We start from the raw sequence: 16,600 nt of genomic DNA on the forward strand, positions 1-16,600 counted from the left end.
AGTTTCTTTTATAATAAAAGAATGGATGTACCTGTAGTACTCATTTCTATTCTAACTAGAACAGCAACAGCTGATTATGTACCTACCTGAAGAAGTTTATTTGGATCAGAAGTTCCCGTCATGGGCAAAATATCTCGACAAAGGTGGATGGTTCTTTTCTATACTTTGTGTTTTGGTTTGTGTCCTTGATAGTCTAATTTTTATGTAGTTTTTTATTTATACAACTTATTTAAGCATTTTAAAATTCAACATCTTTTCAGGCTGTAAGCATTGCAAACCACTATGGTTAGAAAAGTATTTGCTTGAATTAGGAAGGGCAGTTTTGTAAATAAGATACCTTCAAGATTTCAGACTTTAATACAGTAGTTAAACTTGAAATTATTTAAAGCCATAATTTTAGGTTGAGAAAAGTGGAAGAAAATCTTTTTCATGAGATTGCTTGTATTCAATAATTTGATTTACAATATATAAAAGTGACTCTTTCGGGTTTATTGTATATAGGATAAATCTCTAAATGTAGTGCAGAGTATGTTGCTATATGTAAATATGTAAAGATATTTTAAACTTGGTATTTTATTATCCATTTGCTGTTCTTTGTGTGTTTTACTATATCAGATTAATAGGTTTTAAGCATTACTATGTGCAATATGTTTCTCATAACAGATTCCTAATACAGTATAGCAGTCACCCAAAAGTTTTATATTGGTAAATTATAAGTTTTCCTTTTGGGGAAGACAGTAATATACTGTACTAACTTACTAACTAACAGTGGAGATTCGTTACTACTCAGCGGTATAAACGGAACTTCAATGCAAGTTGAAACACAGCTCTGAAGGTGCCCTTTATGCCAATGTAGTACAGTATAGCAAAGTCACAAAGTAGGTGAAACACATTTTATGACTTGGAAACATAACCAGAATAAAAAATTTATGGGGGACAGCTATACTGTAGGATTTGAAACTGAAAAAAAAATATAACTCCTATCCATGAAACCTAGCAAGACCAAGCTTCGTAAATTGAAAACTTAATGAGCTCCTAATTTAAAACTTTTTTCACAGGTGGCAGTACAGTATGTCCCTCTGTTGTGTGCCTACTTGCATTTTCATATTGGTGTCATCAATGTATTGCATGTATTCTTGAATTCTGCATGATACAGGAGTATTGATACTAGGGATCTTCGCAATGCTGGGTACTTTTCATAGTTGGTCACCTTGCAGTGATTGTCATTGAGAATTCAATCATTGCTGGACATCCCCTTGGTTGATTGATTGATTTGAGGACATCCCCTTGGGTCACAGGTAAATCTGCCATCTTTAACCCTTGTTATAAAGCAGTCTTCTATTTATAGAGAGATGTATACTCACTGTGAATATCAAGGGTTAAGGAAGTAATATTACTGTACAGTATGTAGTTTTTTTGGTGTTCAATTAATTGTACAATGTCAAAAATAATACAAGAACTATAACTGTTATCATTTAATTTGTAGACAAACTTATGATTGGTTTGAATCGCAATACAGCAAATTTAGAGGATCTTCAGTACCTTGATCACATTTAAGGGAAAACAAATACTCTGGTCGTAATGTTTTCTGAATTGGGGAGATGATATTCTAGGTGCTATATGGATACACAAAATAAAAGAAAACCTTTATTTAAAACAATACTGTACAGATCTCCACAAGTGTCTTTTACTTTTGTAAGAATATACAAACAGTACGTAATTGTCAAGAATTATACATTTCAAAATTGCAAACAATATAGCTTTCATCATAGTAGTTACAAATAAATTATAAACTTTAGTATTCCAGAAAATAAAAATGTATAGTTTGAGCTCTATGCATGAGCGATGTTGATAAATACAAAATGACAAGAGAAAATGTAAGAATGCAAGATGGGTAAAGTGATAAAAGGCAGCACACACATTCTATGTGACTAGGTAGGAGTATTTTCATTAACTGGATCATTGGAACTTGTTAAGCTTTCTTGGTGGCAGCACTTGGGATAAAGAGGTCTTAAAGAAAATATATAAATTTGAATGTGGCTTTAAGAGAATATAAAAATCCCTGTTATTGCTGTACACTAACTCCGATGTGATTTCAGGGGAGATGTCTGCTCATACTAGAGGTTGACCTTATCCTTAGGTTTGCTTTATAAACTTCACTACCCTACAGAACAATTTGAAGGAAGCCTGACAATGCTCAACAGTGAAAACTACCTTCATGTAACCAGTTCATTGCACACTGCCTTTGCTACTAGCAAACAGAGAGATGCATTTTTGTCAAGTGAAATATAGGCAAGGAGGAAATTCCTTCTCTGGCTGAGCCCAAAAGGAAGGTATAAGCAACAGAAAAAGTATCTCGAGAACCCAACAGGAACGGGTGTAAGGGGCAATAAACTGTAGCGGACTCCCACCCTGATTTCTCATCTCCACATTCACTCACTGCCCGATGACGCTGGTTCTCATCTCTTCATCACCCTAGTCTGTCATCCTGATCGTATGTTGAACCCTTTCTAAAATAACCTGCATCATTTGAATGAGGCATGGCAATCATAATCAATCAGGTTAGGAGCTTTTCTGGTATTGTTGCATTTGTTTTGCTGACCAGAAAATTTGCAAAAAAATAATTTTCATAGATATCACCTTTCTGTGCCTGCAGGTAATAAACAAATAGGTCACTAAGAATTGGGTCAAACCTGTGATCACCATCTCTTCCCTTGTCAAACTTGGTATGAGATCATGAAGCTTAACTAAATAGTTTAAGGAGTTCTGGGGGTAAAGGTACCAGTAGACATCCAAAGGGCTTGAATAATTCCTTTGTAAACAAAATTATCCCTCTCCAAAACTTACCCATATGGGCTAAATTTACCCCTTCCTTAGGAGGAAGTAGTATCAGCACACTGTAAACATTACTTAGAATGTCTACAGCTTCCTTTCAGCCTCTAGTTGCACTAACTTTTTATTAAACCTCTGTTCCTCCATCTTGCTTTAACTAATCATTCATACTGCACACTGCAGGATTTTCCCACTTGTTGCCCATAAGATCCAATCAACTCCATAGGTCCGATATCGGAATTGTTATGGGAGTGCAAAGCTCTTAGGTGATAAACCTTCCGCATAGAGCATAGAGAAAAGGAAAACCTCAAAAGTGAAGGACATGAAACCTGGTAATCTGTTGAAACACCACTACCCACAAATGCCCCATCTCTCCTGGTTAATGCCTGCTGCAAAAATCTCTCTCACAGTCTTGCTAATTCAAGACTTGTTTACTGTTCATTAGTAACATTTATAACAGGTGACCAAACTTGATATTTCCTACATTGTTGCTGCCTTGATTTTAGTGATCCAACAGTGCAGAGAAAAAACCTACCACAACTACAGTACGTGTACATCAACCAGCATGCCACGGACCTCTTCTATTTTTTAGTCTAGGAATCCAACTTCTAATCCTGGAGCAACTCCCTCCCGGAAACATTAAGGTCATACAGACAGCATAATTCATGCAAACAGGCACAGGCTAACATCAATGAGAACATCTTGTCTAAAGCTCACGGTTTAAAGTTGATAGACATTGCCATCACAGATGAAGCAGATGTGTCTCGGAAGCAGTATTTAAGCCAATTCGTAAATGGAAAAGGGCTGTGGAGAAAATTATGATAAACAGCAAATCCTGGGCAAGATTAAAAAGAAAAGCCTGAACAAAGGCATTAATTCAGGCGTGAGACCCATGGTATGCTCGATAGACAGTACTGAAAGTGTATACCCTAATCATTTCCTTTAAACTTGCGATCACTTATCTCTACTTATTATCTTTAGAACTCAGCCTATTGTTCCTGTAGCTGTGACAAGAGACCCTTGCACTTCTGCTAAAAAGGACTCTCAAAGCTAAGAAAAAAAGGATCACTAACCCAGTGATCATGCTGTAAAAAATCCAGACAGATAGCGAACTACAATTCTAAAGGAAAATCAAATCGGGCATGGTCAACACCTTGTCTTCAGGCCTAGGACCAGCATCAGACCAACTGGTACGTAGTCCTGATAAGAAGTCTGAAGCAGTAATCAAACTGGAGGGATCATGATTGGTACCACAGCATGACAGTATGTAGGTGACCCCGTTAGGAGCAGGTTCACAGACCATGCCGACTGCTCTTAACATGGATATATTAACTGTTGCCAATCTCCGAAAAAAAGAGTAACATCCATGGAAAGCCGGATAGGGCATTCTACAAGATCACTTACAGACCACGTTCCTTTGCCTCAAACCTCTCCCCTGCCCTCCAAGGATAGGACAGGATTATAAAATTTAAGGCTCAAGCCAAGCACCGGGGTCTAAGGGTAAGGGATGAGCATGAAGATATTGAGGTTGGGAAACTACAATTTTATTTCCTAAGTATTTCACTCTTGCTTTACTCTCTCACTACACCCAAGACCCTGTTGGATTAGATCTTAAAGTACTTGAAGTAGCAGCAATAGGGGAGTTCATTGCTAAAGTAGGCACCCTGGAGATGCTTGTTAAACTATGGCAAATTATCCTAAAATACAGCTAAGTATCCTAAAATACAGCTAAGTATAAGTCTTAGTCAAGCCAAGGATCAACAAAAGTACCCCCAAAAACATCCAGGAGCCTAATGGAATGCTCTGAATCCAGTAAAACAGGAGTCAAAGAAAGAAATGGCACACACCTTTTCAGATCAGTTAAGATTGCCTCACTTTATACACACCTGGTCCCTATAAAAGCATCGGAGAATTAGGGGTCATCTACATGGTGAGTTGGCATGTATTGTGTTCGTGCATGTCCGAAACGTCAAAGTATTGGGATAGAGTATGATGCCGAGGACTATCTACCAAATGAGCTGTCCACAAGGTCACTTTCCACTCACTGTATTGCAGTGTGAGGCAGGTTATGGGCCAAAAGTGAAGTACAATTCAATTAGGTGTTATGTCGATGCTTTTGTCAACTTGAAAGAGAACTGTGAAGTCTGTGCATCACTGGTCTGACATGTCATCACAGGCCAAGTCTCCATCACTCCTGTCTACAGCAGAGGATGAATGGCATGGCTTTAGTCGATGCAGGTGGCCACATACCTATTCAGCACGCACTTGTCACTGCCCCAGAAACTATAGGTGGTTCAGTGTAGGCAAGCCCTAATGGTCAATGGTCAAGAGAGACAAAGGCAACCGCACGCTTTCGACCATGGTATCTACGGTTCATTCCTGACTTATAAAGAACTAGCTCTCATACAAGCATCCACAAACCAAATCCGGGAAGGAAACGAGTCGTCACTGGAAAGGGCATGTTGAAGGGGAAGCTTCCATAACAGCATTCAAGGTGTAGAGTGAGAAGAGATCTTGTCCTGACAGCAGTCAAAAAATATAAGTGACCTGCAATTTGTTAGTACCACCCCCCCCTAAGTGCCTCGTTAACAAGCTTTAACAACCAATCTAAAAGACAAAGGTTTGTATGCAAAAAGGAACAGATGAGCCAAAGTGATTTGTAAACTAAAATTAAGCGGGAAAAGGGTCAAGTCATAACTTATATGAAAAAAATATAAATTTGATTTATAAATTTTCTATTCATATGAAGTTTATGAAATAAAAATCAACAATAACCAACCCATTATGGTAAACTAAATAGGAAAAGTTAGCATAGACTTCCATACTGAAAATACCAATTCTATATTAAAAAGAAAAAAAAAACAATTGTCACTGTATTGATTAAAATCTTTTAAACAATCCTACTCCTAATCTTGTGTAACAGATCAGACCAAAAATGAAAAAATAATGGGAAGAGACTGGGTCCAGCCCAAAATCTTTACCATATTCTGCCCACAAGCATTGTGATTGGCCACCACATTCTCACAACTGATTCATGTAAACAATAATAATAGTAATTCAACAGTATTACTGTATAGGCAATTATGATAACTTGCATAGAGGCGTGGCTAGCGTGCACAGCACATTAATAGTACCACTTACCAGGTCACAGGAACAATGGAATAATGTATATTTGCAAGAGGAGAGACACCTGAATGTCGGCCAATCCTGATGCTTGTGGGCACACCGTGGTAAACATTTTAGGCTGGACACAGTTACAGCCAACGCAATGTAACTAATAAACACTTTACAAGAAGAAGAATGAGGTAGCAATAAGAGAGCAACCTGCTATACTTGGAACTTGATTTTCCTGTTAAAATGGATTTGAATTAAAACTTAAAGAAATTGACTATTTCAACTGAATCTTGAAAGGTTAACTAAGACCTCTAAAATCTTATTTTAAATTCCCAGCTGTCTTCAAATGATACATTACTGCTGTTTCCTAAACATTTCAACTAAGGGAAAGGGACAAAGGACAAATAGGAAATTGTACTGATAATACAATTGCAATAAATATAACCTAATTAAATTTTTTCAGTCTTCTTGATGACATATTTTGAGAAAGCATAAAAAAAATGGGATATTGAAGATCCTGTAAAGATGCAATATTACTGGTTTTAAGCAGATCATATCATTCCTCAAAACATTTCTAATAATCTTCATGACAGAATTAACTAAAGAAATAAATAGAATAAAAATCATATAAATCTCATAAAAACGACAACCTGCAATTGATGTCCCACTTACATTTATCCTGGAGTAATGATCAAATTAATAAAAACTACCACAAAATGTATGAAGACATTTAAAATCATGAGTCTGAAGACTTGAAATGTTGTGCTTTAGTATATCTACCTCAAGCTGGTTTTCAGATATAAAGCAATGGTATATATACTAGTATATACAGTAGTATCTTTCACAAAGATAATGTTTGAAGGAGCACCTACCAGTACTCAATTGTGACAGTCGCATCAAAGTTGAGGCAACACCGAAATCTACAGGAAAGAAATAATTTCATTGGGACATTTAGAACATGTTTGTGTATAAAATGAGACCCTGTGTTATTGTACAAATAACTGCGACTCCTTATCAGTTACTACACCAATAACCGAGGTTATAAAATATCGGACCTTTCCAGCGATGACATTTGAAGATTATGGGTGAACTGTTCAGTGTATCCTTGAACACTGACAAAATTCAGGTGAACTGTACAGTGTATCTTTGAACATTGACAAAATTCAATGCATAAATTTTGCAGTACTACGCATACTGCCTATTTAGTATGAAATCATTCTTGTTCCACAAACTGGACAAGATTACATGTACATATGACACCAATAATTTGGCATTCATACATAATTATTTAGCATATTTAAAAATTACATTCAATTTAATATAAATCAATTTAAAATTGCAAACACTGCAAATATCTGTAGTACTGTACTAAGTAACCTTATTCATTGCCATTCTTGTTTCTAAGACGCTGCACTTGAGATGATTTATATTAATTCGCCACAGTTTGAGATCACAACTTTTTCGGAGGGTTTACCTGATTTTGTACCACATTTCTGTAAATGAAAAAAGAAGAAATATTATTAATATTCCTTTAACTTATATTAAAAATATATAAACAGATTTACTTAATTATTTTGCAGTGTATTAGTCTTAAGAAAAAATGAGAATATAGTAAAGTAAATCATTTTTACCTCGATCTTTTTCACGACATCTAAACCGGTCATAACTTGCCCAAACACGACATGCTTATTGTCAAGCCATTCCGTTCTTTCGGTAGTGAGGAAAAACTGGGAACCATTACTATTTGGACCAGAATTTGCCATGGAAAGTATCCCAGGACCTGTTAAAATACTAAGATTTATTCAATTGCTAGAACATGAGTTTTCAAAACTGAATTTTCATTAAAATTAATATTTTCTCAATAAAAATCCATGAGCCATTGTGCCCCCATTAAATATTGCTAGATATTCTTTCAACAACAAATGCGGCCTTTTCTAGTCCATTGCAGGACAAAGGCCTCAGATATGTCTTTACTCATATATGGGGTTTGGCCAGTTTTCATCACCATGTTGGCCAGTACAGATTGGTGATGATGGAAGACTTGTCTGATCACTCACAGCAAACCATGGTAGTATGTGGCCTTGACTAGTACAGCTTTGCTGATCATGGCGATACACAAACCCTCTCTCTCCAAATTAAGATATCCCCACCCAAAAAGGGAGATATACTATAAATAATTGGTACCTCTGCATATGCTCCCCTCATAATTTGTTTAAGCTGGATATGGAACCGTAAGAAACAAGGGTGTTGGAATATTAACCCTCTGTACATGACTGAGGATTTTGCATGAAAAAATGTTACATCACAACTCTATCAATCCCAAAAGAATGTCCGATAATTGAGTCAAACATTTCTTACGAGTCAACGGAATCAAGAAAAAACTTTTAGGATGTTAAGCTTCAAACAACCCTTCAAGCAAGATGTACAAGAGCCAGACCACTGGATACAAATCCATCTCTAAATGTAGATCAGCCAAGAACCTGTATTTAAAATGGCAGAAATTTCAATGTTTATTTTAAAGTCAATGAAAGTCAATAGTGGCTCTTATCTGATGAGCCCCTTTGCCTACACATACACCGAATAGTCTGGCCTATTCTTAACAGATTCTCCTCTGTCCTCATACACCTGACGACATTGAGATTACCAAACAATTCTTCTTCACCCAAGGGGTTAACAACTGCACTGTAATTGTCCAGTGGCTACTTTCCTCTTGGTAAGGGTAGAAAGGACTTTTTAGCTATGGTAAGCAGCTCTTCTAGGAGGACACTCCAAAATCAAACCATTGTTCTCTATTCTTTTGTAGTGCCATAGCCTCTGTACCATGGTCTTCCACTGTCTTGGGTTAGAGTTCTCTTGTTTGAGGGTACATTTGGGCACACTATTCTATCTCATTTCTCTTCCTCTTGTTTTGTTAAAGTTTTCATAGTTTATATAGAAAATATTTATTTAAATGTTACTATTCATAAAATTTTTCAATTTTCCTTATTTCCTTTCCCCACTGGGCTATTTTCCCTGTTGGGGCCCCTGGTCATATAGCATCCTGCTCTTCCAACTCGGGTTGTAGCCTAGCAAATAATAATAATAATAATTCAAGATGTATCAGCATCCACTTAGAATAAACTTGCTTTCTACCATTTCTAAAGGAAGGCAGAGCAAAAGCTGAAAAGGTGTTGGTTTGGTATGTAGAAGTAAATTAGTTTTCCAGATTGAAAATGGCCTGAGATTGCCAATTGAAGTCGAGCGATTTCTAGGGAAGACGATGTCACACTTTTACCTGGAAACATGCAGATGGTGTGTCTGGGGTTATCCAAATTCAATAATGTGGCCATTATCTATGCATACTGTAAACTGATTGGATTGTGATAAAGGAACTATAAAAACATTTTAATACTATTATTTTTACTAGCTAAGCTACAACCCTAGTTGGAAAAGCAAGATGCTATAAGCCCAAGGGCTCCAAAAGGGAAAAAATAGCCCAGTGAGGAAATGAAATAAATGATACAATATGAGAAATAATGAACAATTAAAAGGAAATATTTTAAAAACAGTAGCATCAAAACAGATATTTCATATATAAACTAGTTCTACCAATTCAAGTACCCAATTAGGAAGATCATTCCACAACTTGGTCACAGCTGGAATGAAACTTCTAGAATAATGTGTAGTATTGAGCCTCATGATGAAGAAGGCCTAACTATTAGAATTAACAGCACGTCTAGTATTACGAACAGGATAGGACTGTCCGGGAAGATCTGAATGTAACAGATGATCAGAATTATGACAAATCTCATGCAACATGCATAACGAACTAATTGAACGATGGGACAGAGATTAATATCTAGATTAGGAATAAGAAATTTAATGGACCATAAGTTCCTGTCCAACAAATTAAAATGAGAATTAGCAGCTGAAAACCAGACAGGAGAACAATACAAGGTATAATGAAAGAATTAAAACACTTCTTCAGAATAGATTGATCACTGAAAATTTTAAAAGTTTATGACATGAAAAAACTCTATTTTACAACGATATCCAAACTTATAGCTGATTACGTGGATTTGGACATTTTACTTGACCGTGACCTTGACCTTTAACATTTACCTTCCAAAATTTAACCATTTCTAGCTTTTTACATAACAATTAATCCCTGCAAATTTCATTACTTTACGATTAAAATTGTGGCCAGGAAGCTGTTCACAAATAAACAAACAAACACAAACAGAGGGTAAAACATAACCTCCTTCCAGTGAGGAAAGGAAACACGAAAATAAGCTACAAGAGAAGTAATGAACAATCAAAATACAACATCTTTAGAACAGCACCATTAAATTAGATCGTTCATAATTGTTTTAATGAGTATATATATATATGACTGTAATACTGATGAAAAGTTCATTTAAATAACTGTACATAATAAAATTAATGAAAAAAGGCCATTTAAATTTAAAAATTTAAATTTAATATTATTTATAATGGTAAAAGTCAGACAGTACTATTTATTGATCATAAAATCTTGATTCTTTATTTAACTATTTATGATATGAAGCCATAAATAATGTCTTAATTATTTGTGTTTAAGTTATTAAAAATTTGATTTGACAAATGCTTACGCATAATACATGTTTCCAACTGCCTGTGTTTCATGATTTGGCATGATTTTTAAATACCAGTTATTGGAAAAAAAGTTCTCTACTAACCTAAACTTTTTTTTCCATAAAGTTTATATGCAATAACTGAAAGCTTAGTTATATCAATTAACCTTTAATAGCCTAGCATACTCAACAGAACATTTATATTTATCCTTTACTATGAGTTTTGGTGTATAACCTACCTAGACTGACCCAAACTTGTTTAATTCATCATAGAATCTTTCCCAAATGCAGTGGATTAGTGAAGATGTACTGCAAATCCTATAGTCAATTTTTTTAGTGAGGGAGATTTGCACCGACTCGCAGTGATGCTCTTTTAGCTCGGAAATTTTCCTGGTAGCTGATTGGTCGGAAGTATTTTTGTCCGAATACTTCCGACCAATCAGCGATCAGGAAACTTTTCCGAGCTAAAAGGGCACCACTGCGAGTCGGTGCAAATCCGCCTCACTAAAAAAATTGACTATAGTGAGGTCCTCAAGGAGCAAGCCTTTGTCATCCATGTAAAAAGTAAATGAATTCCACACAATCTTAAACATACCAACACACCCCCTTCAACCATACCACCTGAGTTGATGACATACCTGTGTGTTTTAATAGAAAATTCTCATCTTCAAATTTAGGACCATATATGGATCGGCCACCAGTCCCATTGTGCTCTGTGAAGTCTCCCCCCTGGCACATGAACCCTGGGATGATACGGTGAAAGGTGGAGCCCTGGTATCCGTACCCTTTCTCGTGCGTGCACAAGCAACGGAAATTCTGAAATAGAATGATATTGAAATTACAAAACATCAATATATTTGAAATTATGAAACCTCTTAATTAAAACTTTACATTTGTATCCATTTCCCATGCGTGATTAGATGTATGAAGGTAATAACTAGTTACTTGATTGCTTTTCTCTTCCTCAATTTGTTGTACCTTCGTATGTTCTTCACAAAATGCAATACGATATGTATTAATTAATTACTCATTCACCTGCATTTACTTACTTTACTTCTAACATGCCAAGCACCACGAAAATCTTCAAATATTTTCCTATTAATTCAACCAAACTAAAAAATGTAACATGGGTACATGAAAATTAATTCTAAATATGTCACTAGACCAGAGAATCAACATCATCAATTCCCATTATTACTATTATTAGCTGAACTACAAGCCTAGTTGGAAAAGAAAGATGCTATAAGCCCAAGGGCTCCAACAGGGAAAATGGCCCAGTGAGGAAAGGAATAAGGAAATAAATAAACTGCAAGAAAAGTAATTAACAATGAAAATAAAGGGATTTTGACGAAGCAAAAATCTTTTTCTGGGCGAGAGACCTGTGCCGCCCAATGAAATGCTCCTTTAGCACCATTTCTAAGGTATATAACTGCTATATATTACCAGAGAAAAAATTGCATAGGAATGCCAGGTTGAACCCAGCTCGCTCACCTATATAAGGTGTCGATATAATACTGGGGCGTGATAATTCACAACCAGAGGTCTCGCACCATTTAGATATCTCCTCTTCAAAATCCCCGCCTCAGCGAGGTGCCGATCAACACTACTACCACCCACGCCAGTGACGTCACTCCTTTATAGCACATATTTTTATCAACATTTGCATATTTTTCCCACCGATTACACCTCATCATTGTGCTTTGGATATTATTTTGATGTTTTGATGATATACTACGTTTCATAGTTTTGAACTCGGTTGGCGAGCCTGCCTTCGGGCACGGTCTAGTTGGTTTCGCTACCGCATTAAGGTTTATATTATTATATTATTGATATTATATATTGATCTTATTAATAATTATTGCGATTACCATCTAGTTTAGTTTTCGCTTAGTTTGAGTGGGACTCTTGCGGGGCAGTTGTTATTTTATTTGTTTCCTACCGTTTGGCATCTATCCGAAGTAGAAGTTATGTTGGTATCCAAAAGTATTTTAAGAATAGTAACAATATAAAATAAAGCTTTCATATATAAACTATAAAAACTTAAAAAAAAAAAAAAAAGAGAGAGAGAGAAATAAGATAGAATGGTGTGCCCGAGGGTTTGGTCCCAACAAATATATCATATCTTGAATAAAATAAAAAATCACTCATCTCTCATTAGCCTGATAACTTTGAAATTTAAAAATTCTATGTACTGCACTCAAATGGATATGGCTGCCAGTCTATAGGAGTTGAATCAAATTCCCCAATACATACTGTAAATTATAGTTACTCCTATCATAGACTACAGCTACATTTTCTGTCTGAACCCATTTTCTTCAACTCTGTGATGGGTGATTATTTTATTCTCGACCTGGCTGGCAAATCTCTTTTCTTAAATTGACACATTTTTCGTAAAGTGAGTCATAAAAATATTTGCATCTCGTTTCGTAGCTTGAAAATTTCGTAAGAGGAGTCTTTCATGAAGAGAGGTATTATCATCAACTGGAAGGAGATAGACCAGCTCAACGAGTCTAAATTTATTCTAAAAGTTAAAACGAGTAACTTGTCTCTTTCAAAACTTTGGACCTAACAAAATTCAGAATAAAAACATTTAAGTTAGAATACCTGAAAGACTACCATTTATTTTTATTTACTAAGCAAGTACTTCAAGGACAACACTTATTAAACATGTTATCTTGCAGAGTGACTTTATTATTTCTATAAAAAACCAAGATTACTTTCTTTTTATAACACAGGCCCCTGTTCACCTTAACCTACTCCGATTAGCAACCAATTTAGTTGGGCAACCTAATCAAATCGGGTATATAATTCTCAAAAATTCTTTAGGACAACATTTAACATGAGCATCCAAAGTTACGTTAATGGATCGTGAATTTTTAGTTGTGTCTACTCTACAATTAATACTGTTCACTATGCCAGATGCATACAGTATACAATAGGTTATATTAGCTCTTGGATAGCATTTTCAAAATGAAGAGCAAAAATCGCATTGGGGTCTTCTAGTTCATCTCCATGCATGCAGCCCTTTTCTGCAAAAGCAGAGCTGGTTGTAGCACAGGTCTTTTGGTCTAATCAGATAGGACCCTGTAATCCATTTTTGTCAACCCTTAAATGCAATATTTACCTTACAAACAAGGTTCCTTGTCCACTTCGAACTTGATAGTCGTGACTTACACCTCTTGTGTATACATTCAAATTGCTATTATTATTATTATTATTATTACTTGCAAGGCTACAACCCTAGTTGGAAAAGCAGGATGTAATAATCCCAGGGGCTCCAACAGGAAAAATAGCCCAGTGAGGAAAGGAAACAAAGAAAAATAAAATATTTTAAGAACAGTAACATTAGAATAAATATTTCCTATATAAACTATAAAAACTTTAACAAAACAAGAGGAAGAGGAAGATAGAACAGTGTGCACGAGTGTACCCTCAAGCAAGGGAACTCTAATCCAAGACAGTGGAAGCCCATGGTACAGAGGCTATGGCACTACCTAAGAATAGAGAAGAATGGTTTGATTTTGGAGTGTCCTTCTCCTAGAAGAGTTGCTTAACATAGCTAAAGAGTCTCTTCTACCCTTACCAAGAGGAAAGTCGCCACTGAACGACCGCAATGCAGTAGTTGACCCCTTGAGAGAAAAAGAATTGTTTGGTGATCTTTGTGTTGTCAGGTGTATGAGGACAGAGGAGAATATGTAAAGAATAAGCCAGACTATCCTGTGTATGTGTAGGCGAAAGGAAAACAACAGTAACCAGAGAGAAGGATCCAATGTACAGTAGTACTGTCTGGCCAGTCAAAGGACCCATAACCCTCTAGCAGTAGTATTTCAATGGGTGGCTGGTGCCCTGGCCAACCTACTGCCTACCAACCTACCCAGTTATCTAGTTAATATGCTACTGCATATCTCCATTTCAACAGGAAGATCTTCCCATCTGAATAGCTATTCAGGCTAATGTAACAGATGGACCTGGGCTATCATCAAAGATTGAAATCTTTAAAAACACAAAATAACACAGAGCTACGAAAAACACGTCCGAACGTTCACGGGTGCTAACAAGGAATGATGGGAAAAGGTGAGGTAGTAGTGGTGGTGGTGGTGGTGGTGGTGGTGGTGGTGGTGGTGGGGGCAGTAGCTGTAGTGAACGACACCTCGTAGTAACGGGGGATTTTAAGGAGGGAGAAGTCTAATTGGAAAGGGATCTGTGGTAGTGGTATCACTCGCCCCTGTTTTAATACCGACACCCTTTAGGGATGAGCGAGCTGGATATATTCCTAGCATTCCATGCAACTTTTTTCTCTGGTATATTTAGCAGTAATTATACCTTTGAAATGGTGCTTTAAGGAGCATTTCACGGAACGACACAGGTTCCTCGCCCAGAAATAGATTTTTCCTTTGTCAAAATCCCTTTTCTGTACTTCGTGTAGTTTTCAGATGGCTGTATTTCCTGTAGAGATATCTTCAAGTGTTCTAAACCAAGATTCATCTTTTCCTTGCCTTTGAAGGGCTTTCATTATTACTGAATTTTTGACAGAATCAAAAGCTTTCTCAGTAGTAGTTTGCCATACTCTGTTGAATTTACCATTAGCTGGTTAATTACATGGATAGGTAGTAAGTTAGTCAGGTCACCAGCCATCTGTTAAGAAGCTACTGCCAGAGAGTTATTGTGTCTTTTAGCTAGCTTCTATCTTGTTACCAAGTGCAGATGTAACACGGATTGAGGTTAAGAACTAATGTAGCCATTATCCATAAGGATTTATGCAAAGCCAAGTGAATGCTGATCTTCTTCAAAAGATACCCAATGAAGTTGTTGAGAATAGCACAGGCTAATATAAACTATATGGATAAAAATTGAATTATTCTATAGAAAAAATGTTATTTTCCTTAGTAAAATAAATTTTTGAATATACTTACCCGATGATCATATAGCTGCATCCCTGCTGCCCGACAGAAAAAACCTACGGGAGGAATACGCCAGCGATCGCTATACAGGTGGGGGTGTACATCAACAGCGCCATCTGTCAAGTAGGTACTCAAGTACTCGATGTCAACAAAGAACCAATTTTCTCCTCTGTCCCAATGGTTCTCTATTGGGGAGGAAGGGTGGGTCCTTTAATTTATGATCATCGGGTAAGTATATTCAAAAATTTATTTTACTAAGGAAAATAACATTTTTCAATATCAAACTTACCCGATGATCATATAGCTGATTCACAACCAGGGGGGTGGGTAGAGACCAGCATTACAAGTTGACATTATGAGCTAAGTATTCCGTATTTCATTTTAGCAGTTATTCAAAATAACAAGCATAAAATAAATAAGTACCTGGTAAGGAAGACGACTTGAACAATTACTCTGCCTTTTTAAGTACGTCTTCCTTACTGAGCCTCGCGATCCTCATAGGATGCTGAGCGACTCCTAGGAGCTGAAGTATGAAGGGTTGCAACCCATACTAAAGGTCCTCATCAAAACCTCTAATCTAGGCGCTTCTCAAGAAATGATTTTGACCACCCGCCAAATCAAGTAGGATGCGAAAGGCTTCTTAGCCTTCCGGACAACCCAAAAATATTTCAAGAGAAAGATTAAAAAGGTTCTGGAATTAGGGAATTGTAGTGGTGGAGCCCCCACCACTACTGCACTCGTTGCTACGAATGGTCCCAGAGTGTAGCAGTTCTCGTAAAGAGACTGGACATTCTTAAGATAAAAGACGCGAACACTGATTTGCTTTTCCAATAGGTTGCGTCGAATATATTTTGCAGAGATCTATTTTGTTTAAAGGCCACGGAAGTTGTGACAGCTCTAACTTCGTGTGTCCTTACCTTCAGCCAAGCTTGGTCTTCCTCATTCAGAAGGGAATGAGCTTCTCGTATTAACAGTCTGATAAAAATAGGATAAAGAATTCTCTGACATAGGCAAAGATGGATTCTTAACTGAACACCATAAAGCTTCAGACGGGCCTCGTAAAGGTTTTAAAATAGAACTTAAGAGCTCTTACAGGACATGATACTCTTTCTAGTTCATTTCCAACCATACGATAAGTTTGGAATATCGAACGATATTGGT

General features: G+C 36.5%; 1 protein-coding gene across 1 annotated transcript in view; it reads right to left on the bottom strand.

The window, feature by feature from the left end:
- Positions 1–155: 155 nt before the first annotated feature.
- Positions 156–16,600, bottom strand: part of cyp33 (cyclophilin-33) — a 37,418-nt gene continuing 20,973 nt past the window's right edge. Inside the window, exons 5-7 of the mRNA XM_068354809.1 lie at positions 11,177–11,354; positions 7,578–7,726; positions 156–7,439 (exon numbers count right to left, since the gene is read on the bottom strand). Of these exons, the coding sequence (XP_068210910.1) occupies positions 7,371–7,439; positions 7,578–7,726; positions 11,177–11,354 (396 nt within the window). The 3' untranslated portion in view covers positions 156–7,370. The remainder of the gene's footprint in view (positions 7,440–7,577; positions 7,727–11,176; positions 11,355–16,600) is intronic.

Source organism: Palaemon carinicauda, chromosome 31 (genome assembly GCF_036898095.1).
Source record: "Palaemon carinicauda isolate YSFRI2023 chromosome 31, ASM3689809v2, whole genome shotgun sequence".
NCBI lineage: Eukaryota > Metazoa > Arthropoda > Malacostraca > Decapoda > Palaemonidae > Palaemon > Palaemon carinicauda.